The 25,967-nt window shown below is 43.9% G+C and overlaps 1 protein-coding gene across 10 annotated transcripts in view; it reads right to left on the bottom strand.

Moving 5' to 3' along the window:
- Window positions 1-25,967, bottom strand: part of PPP6R3 (protein phosphatase 6 regulatory subunit 3) — a 125,634-nt gene that overhangs the window by 10,448 nt on the left and 89,219 nt on the right. For 6 of the 10 annotated variants that reach the window (XM_082661334.1, XM_082661336.1, XM_082661333.1 and 3 more), the window contains 8 exons: window positions 20,595-20,681; window positions 15,967-16,064; window positions 14,003-14,057; window positions 13,006-13,136; window positions 8,682-8,803; window positions 4,258-4,411; window positions 2,762-2,868; window positions 1,207-1,357 (listed from right to left, as the gene is read on the bottom strand). In XM_082661334.1, coding sequence (XP_082517460.1) covers window positions 1,207-1,357; window positions 2,762-2,868; window positions 4,258-4,411; window positions 8,682-8,803; window positions 13,006-13,136; window positions 14,003-14,057; window positions 15,967-16,064; window positions 20,595-20,681 — 905 coding nt within the window. The remainder of the gene's footprint in view (window positions 1-1,206; window positions 1,358-2,761; window positions 2,869-4,257; window positions 4,412-8,681; window positions 8,804-13,005; window positions 13,137-14,002; window positions 14,058-15,966; window positions 16,065-20,594; window positions 20,682-25,967) is intronic. The other 4 variants (XM_082661339.1, XM_082661340.1, XM_082661341.1 and 1 more) reach the window with 4 other exon arrangements.

Genomic DNA, 25,967 nt, shown 5'->3' with positions numbered 1-25,967 from the left:
TTCTTCTTTCATACTTTGCTTGACTTCATGAGTTGGGAAGCATTACTTCTCGTGATCTGAAAGGGTCTGTGTAAGATGGAGACCAGAGCTCTAAGCACTGGTTTAGTTGCAGTCTGTAGGTTTTTTTTGTTTTGTTTTTGTTTTGCGGTACGCGGGCCTGACTGCTGTGGCCTCTCCCGTTGTGGAGCACAGGCTCCGGACGCGCAGGCTCAGCAGCCATGGCTCACGGGCCCAGCCACTCTGCGGCATGTGGGATCCTCCCGGACCGGGGCACGAACCCGTGTCCCCTGCATCGGCAGGCAGACTCTCAACCACTGCGCCACCAGGGAAGCCCAGTCTGTAGGTTTCGATAGAACTTTTTCATTACTCTTTCAGTTTTAAGTTTTTCATCTTCATTATGATTCCTTGTTGATCCATGAGTTTAGAAGTGAGGCTAATTTCCAAATACGTTTTTTTAAAGCTATCATTTTGCTACTGAATTCTGCTGACTGCATTATGTCTGGAGAAAATGATCTGTATAGTACCAAACCTTTGGCTTAGATGGTCCAAGCTTTGCAGCCTGCCTGTATCCAGTGCAATTCCTATCATGGCTAGAAATTGTCAGTTTTTTATACTTACGTATTTTGAATCCATCAGTGTTCTGAACCTACAGTCTTCTAAACACTATTAAAAGGGGAGGGGTGGGACTTCCCTGGCGGTCCAGTGGTAAAGAATCCTCCTTACAATGCAGGGGACGCGGATTTGATCCCTGGTCAGGGAAGATCCCACATGCCGTGGGGGCAACTAAGCCCGTGTATCACAACTACTGAGCTCGCGCACCTCAACTAGAGCCCGCATGCCGCAAACCACAGAGCTCGCGTGCCACAACTAGAGAGAGAAAACCACACGGTACAACTAGAGAGGAGCCCGCGCGTCGCAACGAAAGACCCTGCGTGCCTCAATGAAGACTCAACGCAGCCATAAATAACTACATAAATAATCTTTAAAGAAAACGGGGAGGGGGGGGAGGACCACTTAATGAACCAAACTCCATCTCTTTGTAAAGATTCAATGAATTTAACGGAGATATTAGAAAGATGTCAGGCTAATGTCTGAACCCACATTTGAATCAAATTAAAGCTGTTAGTATCTGCGGTCTCTGTCCCCTCTGCCTCCCCCCGCCCTTCCAACAACCTGCAGCTGCCAGCACACTGTAGCCCTGGTTACCTTTTGAAGACCGCGGTTTCTGTCTTGGCATCCACAGTGAGGCTCAGAGTTTCCTTCACGCCGCCATTCATCACTGTCTCAGTTACCTTGTCTGTACTTTCTGCATCCTCCTCTCCATCAGAGCTGGCTTCCATGGCCACACTGCCTAGCGCTGAAAAGGACACACAGCTGAATGTCACGAACATCTGTGCAGACCCAGCCACCCAACGTTACCTCTACTGCTTGAAGAAGAAGGAAAGTGACATGATCTGCCTGTTGCTGCCTCTTAGCGATGCCCACAGGAGAGAAGTTGCGTGGGTTCCCCACAGCGTAGGACTGGTGAGTCCCCCCGTCTCCCCAGCTACCTGCACACCCAACTTTCTCCCAGTCAACTCTCCTGCCCCTCATGTTCTCCAGTTCCCAGCGCAGGACAGGTGGTCGTATATTCTACAACCACAACCCACCAGAACCCAGTTCATGGTTTATCCATGCACCCTTCTCATTCATCCTTCTCCTCTCACTCGTCCCACACTTGGGTCCTATTCTTTTCTTTTTTTAAAGTTACCTTTTTGTGGTTCCCTGTGGATTATTTCTTTGTTCTATAAGAGGGAACCATGGGGTATACTGGTTATGAGTGTAGGCTCTGAAGTCAGACTTCCTGAATTCACACCCAGCCTTACCACCTTCCCACTTACCAACCTCAGAGCCCAGGGCAAAGAACCCAACCTATGCCTGAGTTTTCTTATCCACAAAATGGGGGTATTTGAAGCCACCTGTAGAACCGCTGAGGGACAAATTATGTCATCTATATACAGAATGTTTACAAAATACTAATTTCTGGCTTTATTAATTTCCTGCCCCTTGGGTCCTGTGCCCTCTACCTGTACCCTCATTTCCTTTCTAAGGACTGGCTTCTCTGTTTCCTCCACATACTATCCACGCCCACTCCTCGCCCCCTCACTAACCTCCGTGCTCTCCCCCCACCTCCCACGCCCCTCATCAGGTTGAAAATAGTTCAGGGCCTACGCAAGGAACAAGTGCATGTTTTGAAAAAGATAGTCACTGGATACCCTTGACCATTTCACCTATTCACAAAGGTGGGAAGGAAATAAACCACCAGAGAGCCTGAAATGTGCCCAGACATACACATATGCACCAAGAAAGCAAACTCCAAGGGACGAAAGAGCTGGGTGCAAGATGGGTTTGGAGCACACATGACTAGTTCTGGTTTTATTCACCCTGGGTGCTGTAAGCTAGGCCATTCATCCTTTCTGGGCCTGTTTCCTTTCCTGTCTTGAGGGAACCGAATGACTGGTAACTTAGATCCCTTACTGTTCTAGGATCAGCATGCTGTGGTTCTGGCAAACATACACAACTTCTTTTCCTCAATAGCCCTGCTCACATCAGACCCACCATCTCATTTTCCTGGGTCCTTGGAGCCCCTGAACTTTTTTAAAAACCTGCTTTGTGGACAAAGACAACTTTTCCGATCTAGAAAACTCAGCATAAAGTTATAGTGTGAACCACCACCAAAGGAGCGGCCCACAGGCTGTGCCCCGGCGCTCTCTGCACCCACCTTCCGGCTGCACTGCCAGCGCAGCCACACTGGGCGCCAGCGGGCCCACTGGCTCCGTGCTGGTCTCCATTTCCACTGGAGAACTGCTCCTTAAAGAGTCTTTTGTACTTTTAGAAGAGAGAAAATTCAGAGGTTAGCAGTGAGAAACAGACGTCAGTTATCGTTATTCCCAAAAAACCTTTGAACATCAGTTCCAGTTCCACCGGGGAGACACAGTTGGTTACAGACTCCAATGAATGACACACAGATCTAAGCATGGACGGCGGCTTGGAGTAGCAGATGAGTGTGGGTGGGCCGATATTCTGCTAAATCAGCAGGGCAGTCACACAGGGACTTCTCAGAGGTTTCTAGACAGTTTCAAAATGCCCCCAGCCCCTCATGGTCACATCATCACCAGGCTCCCAGGGCTGGCACAGCAGTGTGTACACTGTACAATATGAACTGCATCTGCAGTGCCATTTTTACAAAAATCCTTATCACCTCAAGTCAAACTGCCTAGAGGGCCTGGCCCTCCTAATGACATTTAATGAGAAAACACGGCCTGTGCACAAGGGCTTGTAAAGGTAAACAAGATGCTCCAACAACATTCTCAAGTAACCAGAAGGGCAAGAGCTGGAAACCTGATTGTCCTGCACTGGAAGAGTCAGTGAAGTAATTCATCATATTTTGGAGATATTTTCCATAAATCTCACTTTTACCTCTGAATAACGGCTCGCTGCTATTATTAGAGGTGCTGTAAGGTCGCCTCTTTGGTTTGTCTGTAACGGTACATGCGAGTTCATAACAGTTTGTCTTCGCATCTTTTCCATTAGCAGTGACTGTTTAAAAGCATCACTGGTTAATGGGGAAAGCAACGAAGTCTTTCAAATGGGGTGCTGGAGATTGATTGTTTTTCAGTAGATGAAATAAAACAACGTTAATCAAATCAAAGTAAGTCTAACAAGACATGAAGTCCATGGTTAATACTCAAATGCTGACAATATTATTCAGGAAAACTTCAAAATGACAGGTTGCTGTTACTGAGAATCACAGTTAACAAGATTGACAGCCATACCTGTCACACCCCTTAATTTACAGCACTAGACCAGCTACAAGCGAAATACAAGCTCGTATTATCTATTCAATTCAAGATATATTCTGCATTTTTCTGTAATATTCCACACTGAGGCGTCTGCCAGGAATTCTCTGGCCTCACCTTGTCCCCAAGCCTGTCCCGACACCTTCATCAGCACTGTGCTGACTTGCTGGCCATGCCTCCCCAGCCTACTCTGTTACGATCTACTCCTTTCCCAGTTCATCCTGGATGAAAGGAGGAGGAGGACTGTTCTTCTTGTAACTCATAGCTGTGTCAATCCCTCCCCCTGCTGATGCTCTACCTTGTTTAAGGCACTATATTCAACTTGGAAGAAAATCAAGGTGACCAACAGTGTCAACAACACCCATGGCATCCTCGGTTCTCCTGTGGAAAGCTTTAGAGAGCTGGCGCACATGCTCACCTCAGGGAAGACGCGAACTCGGAAAAAGAAGCCCAGCCTGTCTCCTTAGTCGGCACTGGCTCCTCTGTGCTCCAGACGTCAGAGCCCACAGAGTCTAAGGGAGCACCGTGCGTTGTCTCCATGGGGACATCAAAGCTGGCTGACCAGCTGGGCGCTAAAAAGAGGGGAAGGATTTCATTTTGAGAACACCTCAGTAGTTTACTATAACACAAGTATTTTTCAAAAACAGATGTGCAATGATGAAAAGCCCACAGTTGTGGGCCAAGGGCACTCGAATACACCGTGGGTAGAAGCGGACATGGTACAGCCACTTGGAGGGCAGTTTGGTGACATCTACCCTATTATAAAACTGTGTGTTCCCTTTGATCCCTTGGCAATTCCTCTCTATGATTTTTTTCCAATAGAGATTATCACACAAGAATACAAAGCCACACATAAAAGAACACATTGATGTTAATTTTTTAATTTTGTCAAATGTACCAAGGTTATATTAACATCAGGAGGAAGATGGGTGAAGGGTATACAGCCACTCCCTGACAACCTCTGCAACCTTTCTGTAAATCTAAAATTATTCCAAAATAAATAGTTTATTTTTTTTTTAAAGAAAAGCATGCCGGCTATTCAACTGCAGTAAACTGGAAACAACCTTAATGCTTCTCAGTCCACAGCCGGCCACGCTCCACACTCATGCTTTCCACGGCCGCCCTGCAGTCTACTACCATTAGCACAAACAACAGCAAGGCTTCCTGTGACATAATAAGGAATATGTGTTTGGTCTCTGACCACCCACCCCCCAAACCCTTGGAACCTCTGAAGTGACAGACGGGTGCTGATGAGATGACTGGCGGCTGGGGGCTCCTGGACAGCCGCAGGGTGGGGGCCGGCGAGGGGCAACCAGGTGGCGAGAGGGTTGGAACTTTCAGACCTAGCCCACCACCCCTTCCCCCAACCTTCCGGAAGGGCAGAGGGGCTGGAAGTCAAGTTAATCACTAATGATCAATGACTTAATCGATCATGTCCACTTAACGAGGTCCCCATGAAAACCCAAACTGCCGGACTTCAGAGCTTCCGGGGTGGCGACAGGGGGTGGCACATCACAAACTCCATGGGGATAGAAGCTCCTGTGCTTGGGGCCCTTCTGGGCCTTGTCCTATTTACTTCTTCATCTGGCTGTCCATTTGTATCCTTTAAAATATCCTTTGTAATAAATTGGTAATAGTAGATAAAGTGCTTCTCTGAATTCTATGAGCGGTTCTAGCAAATAATCAAACCCAAAGAGGTCACGGGAACTCCCTATTTATGCCAGTTGGTCAGAAGTACTGGTTGGGATGGGGCAGCTATCTTGTGGGACTGAGCCCTTAACCTGTGTGGTCTGACTCTAAGCCCACGTAGTCTGTGCCTGAACGGAGCTGCACAGGACACTCAGCTGGTGTGGAGCAACGGTCTGTGTGGGAAACTCACACATTTGGTGTCAGAAGTGAAATTCTGAAAGTAGAGAGGAGTTTTTTTCTTCTTGACTCTCTAGGTCCTGCAGGCACAGGAGTGCGTTCAGAAGTGGGAGTGGCGGGACTGCAGGGGCGCTACTCCCTGTCTGTGCTGCTCCTCTCATGTTGCAGTTTGGGTCCAACCTGCCGGTCTCTGTTTAAATGTCGACACCTGAGATGTGTCCCTTCAGATGGAATCAGGTCTGTTTGTTTGCTCGCTCTCATCGCACACCATGCTTTCCTTCACAGTACTCAATGCTGAGTCCCCAAATCCTTGCTGGGACAAGCTGGGTGTGGGGACCACTGTTCTTTATCAGGGATGTTTTCTATCACAATTTGGAAGCTCCAGGCTGTAAGCAAGGAATGCTAGACTAGGGAATCTGCTAGCTATTTGGGGATTCTCCTCGAGACAAATGACCAAGAAGTACCTGTGTACAACATAAGTGTACCAATTTTACAGACACACCACCTTACTGTGACTCTGGGCAAGTTATTTAACTCCCCTTAGCCTGGGTTTCCTCATTTGTTCAATTTGGATACGACCATCTGCTTAGTCCTGAGGGTTAAATGAGGGCCTGCTTCCTGCACTGCACTCTGTGTGTGTGCGGCTGGGCTCCACTGGCACTGAGAAGGGATGATACCTCAATGTCTGAAAACCTCACCTGCAACCTTAGAAGGGTCAATCTGACAGGCATTTTTGCCTGCCCACCATATGCAAAGTTCTAGACTCATTCCATCCAAGTCAAAGTTCCACTTCATAACTAAATTAGGCTACACAAAAATGACTTTCCTGTTGTTGTTATCATTCTGGGATATTCTTTCCCAGATTAGCTCCCCAGAATTAGTCTAACATTAAAAATTCAACAGTCCCGAAAACCACTGAAAGAAGCCACAGAGATTGCTGGGGATGGAGGAGGCTCTCCAAGTCAGGGGGGTGAGGCAGCTCAGAGCCCTAGGAGAGGAGCACCCCCCCATTCCCCGGCCCCACCTAGACCCCTGTGGACCTGTCAGTGCAAAGGAAGCCCTTCCCAAGGAGCAGAGTCAGGAGGGCTGAGACCTGTAAGGCCACACCCCATCGAGTAAGGGTGAATGGGACCTTCATCCAGGATGCTCCCCCTCCATCTCTCCCTGTCCCCACACCCAGCTCCAGCGTCACCGTGACAGTGGTAGTGAATCATACCAAGTGTGTGGTCTCTCTCCAGGTCACTTATCACCCACCCAGTGACCTCAAAGAACCACAGACTCTGAAATATTATTCAGCCTTAAAAAAGAAGAAAATCCTGCCATACGCTCCAACATGGATGACCCTGGAGGGCATCATGATAAGGGAAATACACCAGTCACAGAAGGACAAATACTCTGTGATTCCACTTAGATGAGGTCCCTAGGTCTGTGATTCCACCTAGATGAGGTCCTCTCTGTCACAGAGACAGAAGGTAGAATGGTGGCTGCCAGGGGCTGAGGCAGGGGGAATGGGGAGTGGTTATTTAATGGGTACAGCTTCAGCCTTGCAAGACAAAAAAAGTTCTAGAGGATCTACTGCACAATAATGTGAATATACTCAACACTACTGAACCGTACACGTGAACACACACACATTCTAGAGCTAAAAGATCAGGGTCTCCAGCCTGTCTCTTTCTCGCTGCTGCCTGGCCCCTGTCCTGATCAGCCCTCGCCATTTCTCACATGTAATGGCGAGTCTCTTGCTGGTTTTCCTGTCTCCAGTGTGCCCTTTCTAATCCAGCTCTCACGCTGCTGCCCACAGTGATCATCTCCAAACAGATCAAATACTGTAATTCTTAGTAAAACCCTCAGGAGGAGGATTACTGCCTTCAGGATAAAATTCTCCTCTGGCCTCTGGCCTCACCTCCACCACCTCACCCTTTTCTTGAGCTATATTAAACAGCTCTGCGCCTTCATATGAGTTGCCTTCTGTGCAAACTGACTGATCCCTACTTGTCCTTATTATGCATCCCATTCTCTGGGAGGTCTCTGCAGGTGCCTGGGGTGAGCCGGGCCCCCCGAGCTCCCCCGGCCCGCCATCCTCATCACACTGGATGGTAAACCTCTCCATTTCGTCAGTAGGTTCTAAGCTCCTGGCACACAGGAGGAACCTGATAAAGGCGTGCTGATTTGAACGGTATCACGTCCTCGTGAAGAAGGTGAGCTGGAAAAGGAGTGAGAGGACACAGGATCTGTACTTCCTCTCTGGCTCTCCGTTTTTGGGTCTGTAACACGTGGGATTTGCTGGATTACTGCTAAACTCTGAGGTTACGAGGAGGTTGAACCTGACCTCCAGAGCTGGGTTTCAGCCTCTGGAACTGAGTCATAAAAGGCCTTCCTGGGTAACAGGAAGCCCTTTCAGCCTTGAGGAAAGCCCTAGTAGCAACCCGCATGGCTCTTGCACAAAAAAATTTGTCCGGACTCTTAGAAGTTAACAGTATTTTTATAATGCCAGCTAACACAAGTCTTCTTAGCAAGCAGCAAAACATAAATAAGCATTTAGCTGGACAAGTTTTAGGATTACAGGGTTCATAAACAAACCATGGAGAACCCATTTAAAACTGTTCGAGCTTTAAGGTGTTTCCTCTGGTTTAAGTGCACTCCTGATTCTACAGATCAGTCTTTCCTCATCTTTCCAGAATCTACGGCCTTTCCCCTTTTGCTCTGGTACCCAGTCTCTGTAGCCAGAGGATGGACCTACCAGTGTGCTCTATCCTCTAGCCAGACTCACACAGAAGGTTTCCAAACCGTAAAGAGATGCTCTCCCATCAAAGGTGTAACTTGCTCCTTCCCTTAGGCCCGGTCCTTGAGACTTAAACCTTCAAGGGGACTCAAATGACAACATGTGCTTCAACTTAACTATTCCTTCAGAAGACATCTCAGATACTGTAGGCTATCTCCAACACACAGCGGCTGATACGGAAGAAGGCAACTTACGTTCATTCAGGTCTACCTCCATTTTATCCTCTGTGTTGGCGCTACTGGATTCAAACAAGTCTTGTTTTGCTCCATCTTCTTCTTCAGAGTCTGTACTTTCCTCACTGTCTGTACTCCCCGAGCTAAGGAAAAAAGGACCAAAATATTTAATGTTGCCTGTCGGCCACCAACTAAATCCAAAGAATTCCAAAGTCCTCCAACAACAAAAAGATCGTACTGCACTTCACCTGGATCCAATCTGCCCGTCATTCTGTTAAGACTGATCCTACTCTGGGTCTCCCGCTGTTCTCCCACTTGGGCTTTGCTTGAAGACACAGATCATAATCTAAACAACTGCATTGTTTGGAGGGTGCGTGGAGGTGTCCCCTGGTGGCGTGAATCTGCATTTCCCTAATTACCAAGGATGCTGAGCTTCTTCTCAAGTGCTCATCTTCTTTTCTCAAGTGTTCTTTTCACATCTTTAGCCTATTTTAAAAATTGGGTTGTCTTTTTTATTACTATAGAGTTACGAGAGTTCTTTATATGCTCTACACAGAAGTCTTTTATCAGATATATGATTTGCAAATGTTTTCTCTTGGTGTATGCTTTGTCTTTTCATTCTCTTAAGTGTCTTTTGAAGAACAGAAGTGTTTAATTTTGATAAAGTTTAACTTATCAAAATTTTCTTTCATGTACAGCACTTTTGGTGTTGTATCTTAGAAATCTTTGCCTAACCCAAGGTCACAAAGATTTTCCAGTATTAAGTTTTCTGGTTTTATGTCTTACATTTAGGCCTAAGATCCATTTTGGGTTAATGTGTATATACAGTAAGAGGTATGGACTAAGTTCATTTTTTTACATATAGAAGTCCAACTGTTCCAGCACTATGTCTTCCAAAGACTATCCTTTTTCCACTGATCTGCTTTTGCACCTCCACCATGAATCAGATGTCTACATATGTGTGCAGGTCTACTTACGGGTTCTCTGTTCTGTCCCCCTGATCTATTCCCTGTCTTAATTACTGTACCTTGAAGTCAGGTAGTGTTAATACTCTAATGCTGTTCTTAATGAAAGCTGTTTTGGTTATTCTAGGTCCTTTGCATTTTCATATGAATTTAAAAATCAACTTGTCAACAGCTACCAAAAAAACCTGTTATGATTTTGTTTGGGACTGCACTGAATCTAGATCAATCTGGGGAGAACTGGCATCTTAACAATATTAAGTCTTCCAATTCTTAAACATTTATCAAGTCTTGATTTCTCTCAGCTGTTCTATAATTTTCAGTGTATGGCCCTTGCATGTCTTTTGTCAGATTTACCCCTATATATTTAATATTTTGATGCTACTGTGAATAGTACTGTTTAGTAATTTTAATTCTAATTGTTGGCTGCAGTACGTAAAAATACAATTATATTGCTCCAAGATTGTGCAATCTTGCTAAACCCACTTTATTGTTCTAGTAGTCTTTTCGTCGATTACAACACATTTTCTACATAGATAGTAACGTTGTCTATGAACAAAGGTAATTTTACCTTTTCCCTTCCAATCTAGAAACCATTTATTTCTTTTTCTTGACTTACTGCACTGGCTAGAACCTCCAGCACAATACTGAAAAGCAGTGGTAAGAACAGATATCCTTGTTTTGTTCCTGACCTTGGGGGGAAATCATTCAGTCTTTTACCATTAAGTATGATGCTCACTGTAGGTTGACTGGAGAAGCTTTAAACAAGTTGAAGAAATTCTCTTCTATCTCCAGTTTGCTGAGCACTCCTATCAGGAATAGATGCTGGACTCAGCCACATGCCTTCTGAATGGTTTTCAAATGCTAACCCAACTCTGCATTGCTGGAATAAACCTTGCATGGTCATGACGCCTCGCTGCATTACTTGCTATAATTCTTAAAGGAGTTTCTGTACCTATGCTCATGAGAATAACAGGTCACTTTTCTTTTCATATCATGTAATGCAATGCCAGCTTTTGGTATCAAGTTACAATGATGTGGCTTCACAGCATGAGATGGGTACTATTCCCTCCTTTTGAATTTTCTGGAAGCTTTTGTACAAACTGGTGTTATTTCTTCCTGAAATGTTTGGTAGAATTCACCAAAGAGAGACCATCTGGACCTTGAGTTTTTCTGTGTGTATGTGGGAAGTTTTATACTAAAAATTCAACTTCTTTGATACAGGACAACTCGGGTCATCGTTTTTTGCTTGAGATTTGGTAGTTTGTGTCTTTCAAAGATCACCTATGTTGTCAGATTTATTGGCATAGAGTTGCTCCTAATATTCCTTATTACCCTTTCAGTATCTGTAGAATCTGTAGTGATGTCATCTCTCTTGTTCCTGATATTAATAATGTGTATCTTCTCTTTTTTCCTTGAACCATTCTGTCTAGAGGTATATCAGTTTTATTAATCTTCTCAAAGAACAACTTTTAGTCATGACTCATTGATTACAATGATTTTCCCTACTGTTTTTCTGTTTTGTATCTCTAGTCATTTCTTAAGGTGGAAGTTGAGGTCACTGATTTGAGATGTTTCTTCTTTTTTAATGTAAGCAGTTAGTGCTAAAAATGATCCTTTAAGTACTGTTGCAGTTGCAAGGTCCAAATCCTGATATACTGTATTTTCACTTTCTTTCAATTCAAAGTACTGTGCAACTTCCCCTGTGATTTTTTAAATGTTTCTTTTTGGTTAAGATTGATTGATTGATTATTTATTCATTTATTTAATTTATTTATTTTTGGCTGCATTGGGTCTTAGTTGCAGCACATGGGATATTCGTTGAGGTATGCAGGCTCTTTGCTGCGGCATGTGGGCTTCTCTCTAGTTGTGGTATGCAGGCTCCAGGGCACGTGGGCTCTGTTGTTGTGGTGTGTGGGGTTCCAGAGCACATGGGCTCTGTAGTTTGCGGGAGGCAGGCTCTCTAGCTGAGGTGCACGAGTTCAGTAGGTGTGGCCCACAGGCTTAGTTGCCCCCTGGCATGTGGGATCTTAGTTTCCTGACCAGGGATCGAACCCGCGTCCCCTGCATTGTAAAGCAGATTCTTTACCACTGGACCACCAGGGAAGTCCCTCCCCTGTGATTTTTTTCTTTAACTCATGTGTTATTTGTTTCCACATATTTGGAGATTTTCTAGAGATCTGTTACTGATTTCTAATTTAATTCTATTGGGGTCAGACAGTGTATTTTGTATGACTTGAAACGTTTTTACTGAGACTTGCTTTATGGCCCAAATATGATCTCTCTTGGTAAATATTTCATGTATACTTGAATATATTTACTGGGAGAGGCGTACTGAAATATCTGAATATAATTGTAGAATCTGCCTATTTCTCTTCACAGTTCTATCAGTTTTTGCTCTATTTTGAAGCCCTGTTATTAGATATGTAGACATTTACAATTGGCATTATGTCCTTCTAATAACCCCTTTATGACCTTTCCTTTATCCTTTTCCTTTGAAATCTACTTTAATATTAATATAGATCCCTCTACCTTTAATTTTAACGTGTTTAAAGTTTTTTTTAATTTAAGTTTTTAAATAATTTATTTCCCATCTGCAGCATAAATCAGGCTTTTTTTTTTTTTTTGGCGGTACGCAGGCCTCTCACTGTTGTGACCTCTCCCGCTGCGGAGCACAGGCTCCGGACACACAGGCTCAGCGGCCACGGCTCACGGGCCCAGCCGCTCTGCGGCATGTGGGATCTTCCCGGACCGGGGCACGAACCTGTGTCCCCTGCATCAGCAGGCGGACTCTCAACCACTGCGCCACGAGGGAAGCCCAGGCCTTATTTTTTTATCCAGTCTGACAAGCTCTGCATTGTAACTGGGGTTTCTGGATAGAGTGAATTTTAAAAATGAGGGGGAGAGGGGAGAGACTGGGTTGATCCCAGTGGGTATCAAATGACATGACTCTGTCTCCCCAAGTTAAATTAACTTTTAGAAACAACTTTTCCCTTCCCCGGGGAAACTTTCAGTCTTTTGTAAGAAACAACACATAACTCAGCTGCTGCTCTTATTACTGGTAAGGGACCGTTTACTCAAAGCACGATATGACTACATTCCTCAGCATCACTTGCCAATAAGAACTGGCTGTGTCACAACATTTCATGAACTACGTCTAAACACTTCGAGTGTTTTCAAGTAGATTACCTTGATTTGTTCACACTGCACACAAGTGCAGTGGCATCAACTCACATCAATTTACAAGGGCATTTCTGATCGTGACAAAAGCACTGATCTCTAGGTCAAACATATATGTTTGGAGAGGTTACAATGTACGTCTCCTAATAATCATTTGCCTTATGCACTGGACACTATTACTACTATAACGAACTCTCTTTCACCTTGATCGTCTTTGGGATTCTGGTGTAAATGCAATGTGTTTTTCCTCCCAGATATCTTCCTCATCAGAGCCACCATCATCAAACTGCTGTATTCTTTCCTTACAACATGCTTCAAACAAGGCAATATTTCCCTACATAAAAATGAGAGAGAGAAAATCAATTTTAAAATCAAGTTATTTTCCGCAAAAGTTACCAATGTAAATCATCTCCTTCTATATCCTTAAAAAAAAACCAGGTCTATCACATACACCAAGATAAAATGTAAGCATCTAATGTCAGCTTCTGTGTAAGTAGCAACGGAAAGTTCCCCCCAAAAGACTGGCTTCAAAACTAGCATACAAGAAACTGAGACTGTCTACATATACTCACTTTCATCTGGTGAAAGCACCATTTTAATTCTAAGAGCCTCCCTGGCCCACCTACCTAAGATGCAGCCCAGACCTACCCTAACACAAAGAGCTCTTCTTTTACCGGGCCAGCTAAGCAGTGACGAGTGTCATGGTCCAATCGGTTAGTTTCTAACTTATCACAACAGCAGATAAACCACTGGTCTCTCATGTTAAGTGACATAAAAATCAACATTGTGCCCATTAAAATGACACTAATCCTGTGTCAATCTGCTGATGTGGTTGACTTGGCGTTTCAGAACTGCCTGGCGATGAGAGGCTGGCCCTGATCTAGCCCAAGTTTCGCTCCTGGTGACATTCAGCAGATGTAAGAGGCAGAAGGCTGGAGTCAAACAGCAGTCTTTGAAGCTCAATATCTACACTGGTTTTATTAGCCCTGTCACATCTTAAATCAGGGTTGCAAATTCACATGCCCACAGGGGCCAGGCAGGTCATGTGAGTGGCTGAAGTCACAGCAATCTGAGACAAAGTTTCCTAGGGCGTAGGGGTCCCAGTGCACACAGCTCTTGCAGGCAGGCTCTGAGAGAACCCCATTCCCACTTGTCCATCTCACGTATGGCTTGTTACTCGCGACAGGCCTTAATACTTACACTTTCATTTGTGTTGAGAGTGAAGTTGATGTCTGATACCCGATCAAAAGAAACACTGTAAACAAAATATAAGTGCAAGAATAGTTAATTATCTATAGACTCAGAAACAGTATTTGTGAAATTCTCCAAATGTAAAATATTTACACTATCATTAAAATCTCTGTTAAGTAACAACAAACAACTCTGCTTGCATTAAATGATACCTCCTCCCTTGGTATAAGGAATTTACACAGGATGGGAAGGCTGGAATGGAAGCCTCTTGCGACCTAATAAACGCACCCTCGAAGCCTTCCTATAGAAGATTTTTAACATCCACGGTAGAAACCACGGTTCCATGGGCCATACTTCATAACCCCAAAAAGGTTATTTGCAAAGAAGAAATAGGTCAAAGCACGAAAAAGGTCACAGAAGCTGTCAGACCCTGAACTGTCTCCAGGTAGAGTCGAATTCATACATAAAACACAGATACCCCTGAAATCTTGTGCTATAATATGGCATAGTTAGGCAGAAAGTAGGCAGTAAAAGAATTCAGAGCCTATTAAACAATTTTTGAGTAGGTGGGACTATTTTATAATCCTTAAAAGATCTGTTCTCATCAAACATTATTCCAAATACCCAATACAAATTCTAAAGAGACTATGGATTCCTAACTAGTAACTTTTTTTTTTTTTTTTTGGCGGTACACGGGCCCCTCTCACTGTCGTGGTCCCTCCCGCCACGGAGCACAGGCCCTGGACACGCAGGCCCAGCAGCCACGGCCCACGGGCTCAGCCGCCCCACAGCATGCGGGATCCTCCTGGACCAGGGCATGAACCCATGTCCCCTGCACCGGGAGGTGGACTCTCAACCGCTGCGCCATCAGGGAAGTCCCTAACTAGTAACTCTTAATAAATGAGTCCAGACAGACAAATGCTGAGATGCCACATGGGGGAACTTGCGGGTTCTGGTGTGAGCGCTCCTGGGGTACAGACACAAACACCGAGTCCTTGCTCTTTCTGGATTTAAATGAGCCGATTCTTAGGGCAGCTGACAGCCTTCAACTACTGCTCTACTTACAGTGGAGCCTCCAGGCCCCTGTGCCAACACAGCATGTTGTTTGGCACAATTAGAGTGTGATGGAAAGTCTTTTAGCTTCTCACCTGCCATAAACTGCAACTTATGACAAACAACAGCCTCCACTGGCTGTAGTTCAACCAACTACTGAGCATCTACTGCTAGTGGGGAACCCTGAGAGATGCTGGGTGTTGGTGACCATCATCAGGGAGCCCCTGTGAGAGAGAAGTTGGCTGGTGAGCTGTAACACCCCTCTTGTAAATACTTCATTTATAAATACCTCTCATTTCCCAAGGTCAGATGCTAGAACATTTGTTTTCATTTCTGTGGATGGCCCACACATCTTCTATCCATTAATTCTGCACATTACCAGTAATCCCCATTTCTATGCTCCTCTTTCCCTGACTGCAGAATGAATGAACTTACGGCCTGGCTCTCGGGCGGAAAAGCCCCAACTCTGCCTTCTGGTGAGTCAGCTAGAGAAAATACACGTGGGGTAGAGCTGCTCAGCCATAATATGATACCCCATTCACTGTGTGCTGTAAGAGAACCACACCTGCTCAAGCCAGGTAACCAGGTAACTGACATAGGGATTAACTACTTTAGATGATGTGATCTAGCACTAAAACCTCAAAGAGGAGCACAATGACTTGAGTTCCTACACCTAATACAAATAAACCTCTGTGAAAGATGTCAAGCCCAAGGGCAAGCCTGCTCTGTGGGAGTGACATTCTATTCCTACATGTTGTCTGGGTGCTTCAGGCTGATAGGTTGGAACTAAAGGAACACTTGGAGGGCAGGTTCCTCCCAGCTCACGAATGCAAAAGGGTTCCAAGAATCCAGGAGAACCAGAACGTCTCACAAAGAGCAGGAGTGTAGGAGACAGTTATGCAAACAGAAGACATACTCACTTGCCAATGTCATCTTGATCTGCAAACTTCTCATCGTTGAAGCCAAACTGGTCAATAAAATTGGACGTCATTTGTTGCATCTGATAATCAGAAAAGGCCTGGCAACCCCAGGACCAGTGACAGTGATATAATGATTCTAATGACATTCTACATACTATTTGCTCATTTGTTTTCCAGAAATCATCTTATTTATATAGCCATAGGGCCTAAAAAGTTGGTGTGTTTTTCTAAAAAAAAAAAAATCAAATAATTTCAGACACGATTTACCCCAAAAAGGAAATGTTTGGAATTTGGTCCATAAATTATTCTAATGCACATGTCATGTAAGAAATGTTTAAGTGACCACTGACCTCTATTCCAAATTATCTTTAGAGAGAGGTTTGGGTCTAGTTCAAAAGCGTGATCAAGTGACATGTGACAGTCTGAAATTATAAGGTGTATCAGTTACCTCTGAACACAACCAACCTTATCTTAAGATCCAACCAATGGTAACCACCCACCCTCCCTCTTTGCATCTCCCCACCCACAGTCCACTACAGCAACATGGCACCAGAGGAAAAATGACTAATAATCACAATCACAATCCTACAACACAATGTTCAGGGACACTTCATTTTCTTAAAAAAAAGATTTAAGGCTCAGAGGCTAGGAAGAGTAGAAAAGTAACTACTATCCTACCTACCTTAGAGAGAGGACAGAAAGTTATAACACTGATCCAAAATCACTCTGAAAAGCCTACAACACTGAAAGACCCATGCAGGAGTCGGCTCTTGTTTACTACACCGTTTCTAGAGAGCACCAGGCTCACTTGGGTTCTCTTAGGCAAGAAAGGGGGAATGTTAAAGCGGACTCCACAAAAATGTTGCTATTCTAATTTCAAACAACAAGCAGGCCCGGGGGAACAAGCGAGGTCAGCAAACGTGTTCCATGTTCTCAATCAGGAGTAAAGAACAGATGAAGATATGCAAGTGCCACTCCTCACTCTGCCCCGAGCAATAAATATGGAGACAAATAACGTGCGTGCTGCCCACGGACAGAGCTGTGTACGGACCTCGCGGAGGCACAAGCAGCAGCTGGCAGCTGAACTAAAAGCGTCGCTCCTGAGGCCACTACTGGGAAGGCCAAGTTCTCCTCGGTTCTCCATTTGAGCAGAGCCCACGGACTCTACCCTGCAGACAAACACTGCAGAAATGCCTCTGCCGTTAATTCCTGATTATTCATTCTGGTGGCAGGGAATTATGGCATGGATAATCCAAATAGTGGATAATTTAAAAATAAACCTTATATTTGGCTTTGGAAGGCATCTTTTCCTTAGGTCTAAAAAATGCTGCATCTAGTTTACCGAGAACCTAAAACCTCACTTTTCTCTACCTCGATACCCACCACCCCTCTGTTCACTCTCACACTTTCCCGCTGCTCCCTTCCTTGCCCAAAGAGACAGTACTACATGAGCACATGAGCACTTGGAGCCAGCCCCCCAGGGGTGCATTTGGTAAGGCACACCAAAGCTGTGGGAGTTTGGGTGAAAGCAGAACGGTAGGGACAAGTTCTGGGAGGCTGGGCTGAGTTTTGGACATACGAATATAAAATATGTAAGTAGAAAGAAACCAACTTGTCTGAATTGCTTTATCTTTTATAAGGTATGACGCATGGTTGGTAGCTTCAAAGGTGTGGCAAAGAATCACGAAGTCCTTCTTCCGAGCAAGCAGTATAAGCCAGGCTCTGAGTTTATTGACAGATTAGAAATTTGGTTGCACAAGGGGAAAAGGTCCTTTTCAACTGTTTTGATTCTTTTTTTTTTCTTCTTTTTCTTTAAATGTTTTATACTTCTAGAGATCATACTGTAAATCTTTTGGGTGTAAAAGGGAAGAAATATTCCCAAAAGTGTTCCTTTAAATGCTTCATAATACTTTAAATGCTTCATAACAGAATGCAAATACTAAGTGTATTATAAATACATGTGTGAATGCATACATGTACAAACATATAGATACATACACAGATACACATAAACATGCACACACATATTTGCATTGTCTCTCTTCATCTATGGAGGGAGATATATAGCTGCTGACAGACACAGCCTCCACGTAGTAACGCAGAGGAAAAGAAAACCAACAAACCGTAGTCCTCATTAGCTCTGAGTCTACTGTAGCTTCTAGGAAGATAAAGCCAGCAAAGAACTTAGGTCTCAAGTCTGATTTTGACTAATAAAGCCATCGAGGCTTACTAAACCCACATAAGTGAGGACTGCTACTGTATTCTATTTGAAGCTTTAGAAAAGTGTTTTGGACTCTGAGAAATCCAAATCTGGAAAGCACCATACAGTTGTGCGATTATTAAAAACTTTTAGTTATGCAAAAAAGGGAAAAAAAAAAAACCCCACACGTCTCAGAACTGTCATCCTGGCCAAAGCCAGGGACTGTTCAAGTCACTGAGAAGGGAGCCCACCACTTTCTTAAGTAAATCTCTTGGGTGGACCCACCCGGGCAACAGAAAGTCCCCGTCCACAGACCTGATGGCCTATGAACAAGCCTGCTGAGGACGGGGGCAGCGGGAGTGGTGTCCATCCTTGGCAGCCAGCCCTAGTTCTTCAGACACCACACGAGGAAGACCTCTTCACCCTTTACCCTGTGAGGCAGCCTTAGGAGGAGGAAGAGTCAAGCTCCGGAGGTGAGGAAACCAGAAGGGGCACCAAAGCTGTGAGCACGCCCCGAGCCAAGTATGGCCCCCCCAAGTCTGTTAAGTGAGCTGCCCTAAGCTCTCTGTACTCGAGCATTAGCAACAGATCTAGCTTTAAATGTGAATGAGAACCTCAAATTGATATATATAAACTGATTTGATTATAAAGGAGACCAGCATGAAATTCTTACATTAACCTAGATTTGTATTCTTAAATTCAGAAAAAAATGCTTTGGAGTATGTTTATTTTCAAAATGATCCATGACTGGTGTATAGTTTAAACATGCAAAGAAAAGTTTACTGGAAGGCTGTCAATCAGAAAAGAGTAATTATTCTTCCTCCTTTTAGAGGGTTACATAAAGTGGATAAACCCACAGGTACAGCAGCCTGGTGTTAAGGCAGTTTGGTGACTGGGCTTGCTTTATATGCACATCAGCAGTCAAAGCAAAAAAAACGTTAGAAAATTCTCCCCAGAAAAGCTATGACCCTGTAACCAGATTTCAAGAGATGTAAGGGAATCCACTTTCCTGGTACCAAAATGTCACCAGTACCCGATTAAATCAGTTGCCCGGAAGTTCCGAGTTTATTAGCTTATTTACAAATAGATGTTTAAGGGCATTCTTTTTCTTAAAGCTATTCGCCAGATCAAAATCATCCTGGAAATGTACACTGTACACCATCGATTTTCTTTGTAGGGGCGGAGCAATGTGCAGCCCTGGGGTTCAGACCAGGACGAGGGGGCTAAGTCAATACTGCCCGGGCGCTCCAGGGTCGGGCAAGGACTGCTCAAAGGCACGAGGGCTCACAGTGAGCCAGCTGGGCCTACGGGGTGGCCGCTGCTGCCGGACAGCAAGCCAAGGTGAGAGGTGGCAATGAGGCCCTGCTGCTTGACAGCTCCCCGCCTCTCTCCTCGGGAGGCTGGCTTCCAAAGGGCAGTGTCAAGAATCAAGAGAAGCCTGCCAGCCACCAAAATGCTACCTCAGGCCTAGCCTGAATACATGAATGTTAAATTGCCTTAGTACCAAACCAAGAAACTGCTTAGCTCAACCTACACCAGAGTGTGTCAGTCTACTTGGACACCGAAAGGCAAGGCCAGCATAAGCATCAGAAGCTTCATCCTGGCCTTGGTAAAAGGGGCTTAAAGATGGAGAAAAAAGAAGCTAAGCAACATTCAGTGCCAGGTGGGAAGGTGACTACGTCAATTCCATTGCCACACCAAATCAACTGACAGGCCAAGACCTGGTCCTGACTAAGGGTAACTTCTTCATACGAAGAGCTGATAACTTTCAAAGGGGCTTCTCTATTTAGTTCCCAAACCTGATACCCAGTGGAGATAGTGAAATCATTCCTCACCTCCCCAAGAACCACCAATGGATGATAAATCAGCACATTTATTTCTATATCCTGCTCTCTCCCCAACAAAGATTACCAGCAGCTGATAAAAGCGATGAATTTGGGAACAGGAGGACAGGGTGGCCATGAATTACTTCAATTACAACTTAACTTAGATGTCACTACACAATTTGAAGATACTGGAAACACGTAAGCCATCTGGGGTTCAGGGATATTGTGAAAGGTACTTTCACTGACGTTGAACAAGTCTTCGTATTCTTATCCACAGACCTGCAGGAACTGTCTACTGTGCAGGTCTGCATAATGAGCATGTCTGAGGCGCTTACTGAACTGTTCAGTTCATTCAAATCTCCTGAAAATTTACCGGACTCATCATTATTAGCAGATCTGAAGAAACATTCCCTGGAATTACAATCAACATAAACCTTCCTCTCATGTACCCAACGCTTCCTCTTTTAAATGTCTTTGCCTAGCTAACAGGTTAACCCCAAATCACAACCTAATGCATGTCTCACTCCAACGCTGATTCACAAATGGCAACTAAACTAAGCATTTAAAATAAAACAAAAAGCAAAACTTTAGGCATGACTCACTTGCTGCAAAGAAGAATCCTGTGAGAAACCCGTTTCTTTAAAGTCAATTTCATCATCACTGGATGAATGAATATGGCAGGTTGTAACCTATATGCATAGAAATGTAAAAAACTATTTAACAGAGAAAAGTTTTGGACATTTGTATCAGCATTTTTACGGAAAAATCACATTTAGTTTTTCTCTCAATGTGTTAACAACAGCAGGAACAAAAATAAGTAACAGCTAAGTTGTAATAAATCCACCCAGTAATTCAAGGGTACACTTCACTCAGCCAGACGGTTTGGCTACCTGTCCTTCTGCTGCCCACCTGTGGTTACTTCACTCATGATTAACAGCACCAGAAAGCATGTGAGAGCTGTGGTACTCCATTTAAGTGATTTTGGTAAAAGGGAAGGAAGAAGTTAATGGCTCAGATAAAATATAGAAATAATTAAATATGCCAAGCCTGAAGGGTAAAGTTGCAATTCCCAGGGATCACTAATGAGCCACTAGAAAGGTCAGGTTTAAATACAACCATTTCACTTTAAATTCTTGCATTTCTTGCCCATTCTAAGAAAAGCATTGTTCATAAATGCTAAATATGACTTAGGTCAGTAGTCCCCTGCTCATTACAAGACCCCAAGTCTTCTGCCACTTAAAACGTAACCCCCTGCCCTCACAACTTAAAACCAACTCACATTAATAAGCAAAAGCATAAACACGAACTGCTCACCAATTCATGGTAAGTGATTTTTATTAATTCATAAATGTATTAACAATTAGAAATGAAGATATACAAATGGCTAAGCACCACACTAATGACAGTAATTGCTCTACAGCAAGTAATAAAAATGAACAGTCTGTAAAATTCTAAGAACAAGCACTATACTTCTAAGGGTAACTTACACTGTATTTTCTGAGTTATTCGTCCCGTACTTTTTGTAGAAGTGTTCTGGGCAGAGAGCACTGTCCTTGGGGGAGACACAAGCAGCCGTTACCTGCCAGCCCTTGAAGCTGTGCCTAGAAGCCTAGAGTTATAGACACCAGCCTGGTTTGCTTTGTGATGTTCCAACACTGATTCAAGAAGCCCAAAGTAGAATCCAACTGAGTTTGTATGTGGTATGGCTTATGAAATTCTGAATAAATCACTGCCTGAATAAAATTAATCTCTTTTCCCTTTGTCTGGCTATCTTTGGTGAAGATACTGAGTAAAAGTGAATAACCCAGTGTTTCCAATTAATTCCCTCTCTATCCTCCCTAAAGTATAGAGAAAGCATTAACACTAATTTTGAATCTGGTCTGATGAAATCAAAGGCAGAATTTGTGATCAATGAAGGGAACCTGCTTGAGTCAACTGTGGCTTTAGCAAGCTGGTGGGAAAGATATGGGGGTGAGGGTGTTCCACAAGAGCCCAGCCAGGATGCAGAAAGGAGGTGGTGGAATACTGCTTGGTCATGGCAGCTGGCACCTTGCAGGGCAACTGCAGTCAAGAGCAGGTCAAGCTGTCCCACTGCAGTGGATTTAGGAGCTTCGGGCAACTTGGCTGGCCAGTACAAGAATCATATTAAGCCCATGTGTGTTGCAGGGGTGCAGCACCACGGGGGGCGGGGAGGGCACAAAAACAGAAGACAATTCAAAGAGCAAGCTCGGTGAACTAGAGAGGAAAAAAAGGAGCTGACTACTCCTAGTATGTCTTGTTTAAGTTCAAAAAGGATATAATGTGTCCTCATTCATACTTTTTGCTACAAAATAAGATTTTATCAGGTCATTAATTAAAATAAGCAACTAGCTTTTGTTGAGCAACTACTATGTGCCAGACACTGTGACCCCCTTATATATTCTCCTTAACTTGTATCCTCAAAGCAATTAATTTTTTCCTCCAAAAAGAAACTACTGTTTTACCAAGTTATTATTAATAATAACACAATGCCTGCACACCTTCTCAATTATGTTTTTAAAAGATGTGGGGACTCTGATCCTACCTACACCATACCCAGTCTGAAATCGTTATTAATAAAATGAGCTAAAAGATCGTTTAATTTACCTACAGGGGAAAACTTGTTCATCTCAGTCCCTGATCTAAGCTTCCAAAACACACCCCTTTTGAGGCATCTTCAGCTCAAGAAATGCCTCTTTCATTCCTCTTCTTCCAGCTAAAATCTTAGTCATCTTGTTTCTTCTGTCTCACCCACATCTGTCCATTCTACTGTCAAAATGGAACCTAAAATCCCATCACTTCTCATCAAGTCTATTATCACCTTAGTGGAAAGTTTCTCCCTCGTCTGGATTAACACTATATTAGGCATCTAACCAGTGTCCCTGCCTCGACCTTTTGTCCCACTATAGTCTATACTCAATCCAGCAGCCACAATGATCTTTTAAATCATTACAGGATTTTAAATCACTGACATCAAATCGTGTCACTTTTTATTTAGTTCCAAACCTAACGGTTTCATCTCACTAAGATCACAACCCCAGGAGCCTGCCGTGAAGCTGCATAAGATCTGGCCCGCAGAACCTCTAAATCTCTCCTCCCATTCTCTCCCTGGCCCGCTCTGATACAGCCACGCAGGCGCTGTGCCGGTCTCTGCACTCGCTCTTCCTGCCCCACTTCCCTCCAGCCTCTACACAAACGTTCTCCATGGCGTCTTCCTAGACCACCTAATTCTAAATTGCACATCTGCCCAAAACACTCCCCGACTCCCTCCCCCTAGTTTACCCTCCATCTGTTTATCCATCTCCACTGAGGCACGGATTTTTGCCAGTCTTGTTTAGTGCAATAGCCACAGTGTCCAGCACACAGCAGCCCCTCAAATATTTCACGAATACTAGTAAATCACTAAATGAGAATACAGAATCATAACTTTAAAAAAAGTAACAAGTACATAAGAACATTCTTGCCAAGCAAGATGCATTCTAAGTAAACTATACTCTTGAAGCTGCAGTGAAAAAAAAGCTTTTGAGTTGTTACCTTCTTTCATAATAAAATTTCAGTTTTATTAACTGTCTTTAAAAGAAAAAGCAAATAAGAGTTTTCTTCATCTTGGCTGATTAGGTTGCTAGGAGAATCCTAAGTATGACTTGATAACTGGTAACCTGATAACTGGTAACCTCCAGTGAAAAGTGGAAGCTACAGACACTTGCTCCTTGCTGCACGTGGTCCCACTGTGGACCCCCAGCACTTACATGACCTGGGGATGGTTAGAAATGCAAACCCTCAGACGTTCCACCTTGACCTGCTGGATCTCCAGGCAATCCATACATGCATGTTTGTATTACTCTACACAACCTCCATAAACTATCTCATAAACTACCTCAACCTTAAAAAAAAGATCCTCACCCTTGGAGAGGCAGGCCGAGAATGAAAGAAACTCAATCTTCCAAAGTCAGTACAGAAACATTGCCTACGTTATCTAAATTTCCTGTATCTAAATCCTTACCAATTTTTACAGTTTGGGGGCTTAGTCAAAACAATGCGGCCTCTGGATATAATTAAAACACCAACTTTTACTCATGATAAACTCCCAACATAAAAACATAAGCAGTATATGAATCTCTTGTTCATATACTTTGGCATGACGGGGTCAGAAGATTAAAGTACTTCAAAGATCTCAGAGAGAAGGTAATTCAAATGTTGCCCTAGAAGTGATAGGAGCTGGAAGACAGATGTTGCCCTAGAAGATGGCAGGAGCCTGGGGCTGGCACAGCTTATCCTACATAACCGAGCAAGTCCTCAGGCCCACAGCCAGTAGAATAGATGAGTGTTTGCTGTATAAACAAACGAATCCTGGCTGTGGCTAGAAAATAAAGAACAGGCCAGGGCAACCTAACAATGCACTAACTCAAGCATTTGGTGCTGAACTACTAGCTGACCCAAGTCCTATGAATATACCTGAAATAATTCCCAGAGAGGTATCTGAGCCATCATCCTAAAACCAACTAAGTCAGGGCAGTGTATCTAATCTATCTGTTTGGGGAGGGAGGTAGGGAATAAGCAATGTATTATTTAACTGCCAATTTCAGTGATGAGTATGCCTGAAGCAATTAGAAGGGAATGCTTTTATTTGGACTTTGCACTACACGACTTAGTGGGCATGACATTTCTGTATGACATTTTTGCAAGGGCAACACCCACTGCACGTACCAAACTGTGTTTATAATAATATTCACAACAGCACATTTTCCCTGGAACATGTGGGATATAGCCTGAAACATTCTGGGCAGAAAATGAAGAGCCTGGAGGCTACAGTTCAACTCTCCTTGGCGGCCCAGGATTAATGTATAAGGATCCTTAAAACTTGGAATACCCATATCCCTAAAAATACTACAAAGCAAAATTCCCTATTAGAAGGACTTAAGACTAAGTAGAGGCAGTATTTTAGTACTGGGTATTTGAAACCAAGGAAGTGAAGAGCTCCTGAGAGATCAACACAAAAGTCTCAAGAAACAACAAAAGCACAGAGTGGGGCTAAGTCAACAAAGGATATGAGCAATGCTAACAGGGCTCTATATATCTTACCACTTTTGCTATATAAGCGAACTTCTCCTTCTTTTGTTTTACTGTAGATTATCTATGTAGTCCAAGTATTACGGCAGAAAGTGCAACAGGCAAAGGAGAACTGAGCTTCAATCAGCGTGATAGGTGGAGCCCGTGATGATTTTTTCCTTCAACACAGGTGTAAATGTATGTCTAGATGTGTCTGACCCAAAAGGGCTGTGCACTAATTATGCAGGGCAAGCCCACGCTCCTCTGTGTGGACATACATGACATTACACACAGTCACAGACTAGATAACTGACGGCATCGTGCAAAGTAGCTGAGTGCTACCTGAACTGCAATGAAAGTCCATCTTTATAAATATTTAAACTACTCACAAAAGAAATCTGCTTGAATTACCAAAGATAACTTTTTTAAAAAATCCTGATAACAACAAGTTTAACTGGACATTCTTTACTTCTACCTCTGAAGTCAATCAAAAGGCAATTTTTTTTAAAGCTTTAACTATTTTTTTTAATTAATTAATTTATTTTTGGCTGTGTTGGGTCTTCGTTTCTGCGCGAGGGCTTTCTCTAGTTGTGGCAAGTGGGGGCCACTCTTCATCACGGTACGCTGGCCCCTCACTATCGCGGCCTCTCTTGTTGAGGAGCACGCGCAGGCTCAGTAGTTGTGGCTCACAGGCCCAGTTGCTCCGTGGCATGTGGGATCCTCCCAGACCAGGGCCTGAACCCGTGTCCCCTGCATTAGCAGGCAGATTCTCAACCACTGCGCCACCAGGGAAGCCCCAAAAGGCAATTTTTGACGAAGTTTCCCAAGCAAGATCAGAATTAATACTCCTATTTCTTTACGAATAAGAAACAAGGCAAAAATCCCCTTCAAGGAGACCACATTTCCTG

The sequence above is a fragment of the Grampus griseus genome (genome assembly GCF_964374135.1).
Source record: "Grampus griseus genome assembly, chromosome: 8".
Taxonomy (NCBI): Eukaryota; Metazoa; Chordata; class Mammalia; order Artiodactyla; family Delphinidae; genus Grampus; species Grampus griseus.
The sequence above is the reverse complement of the archived record's forward strand: the minus strand, read 5'-3'. Positions and strand labels throughout refer to the sequence as shown.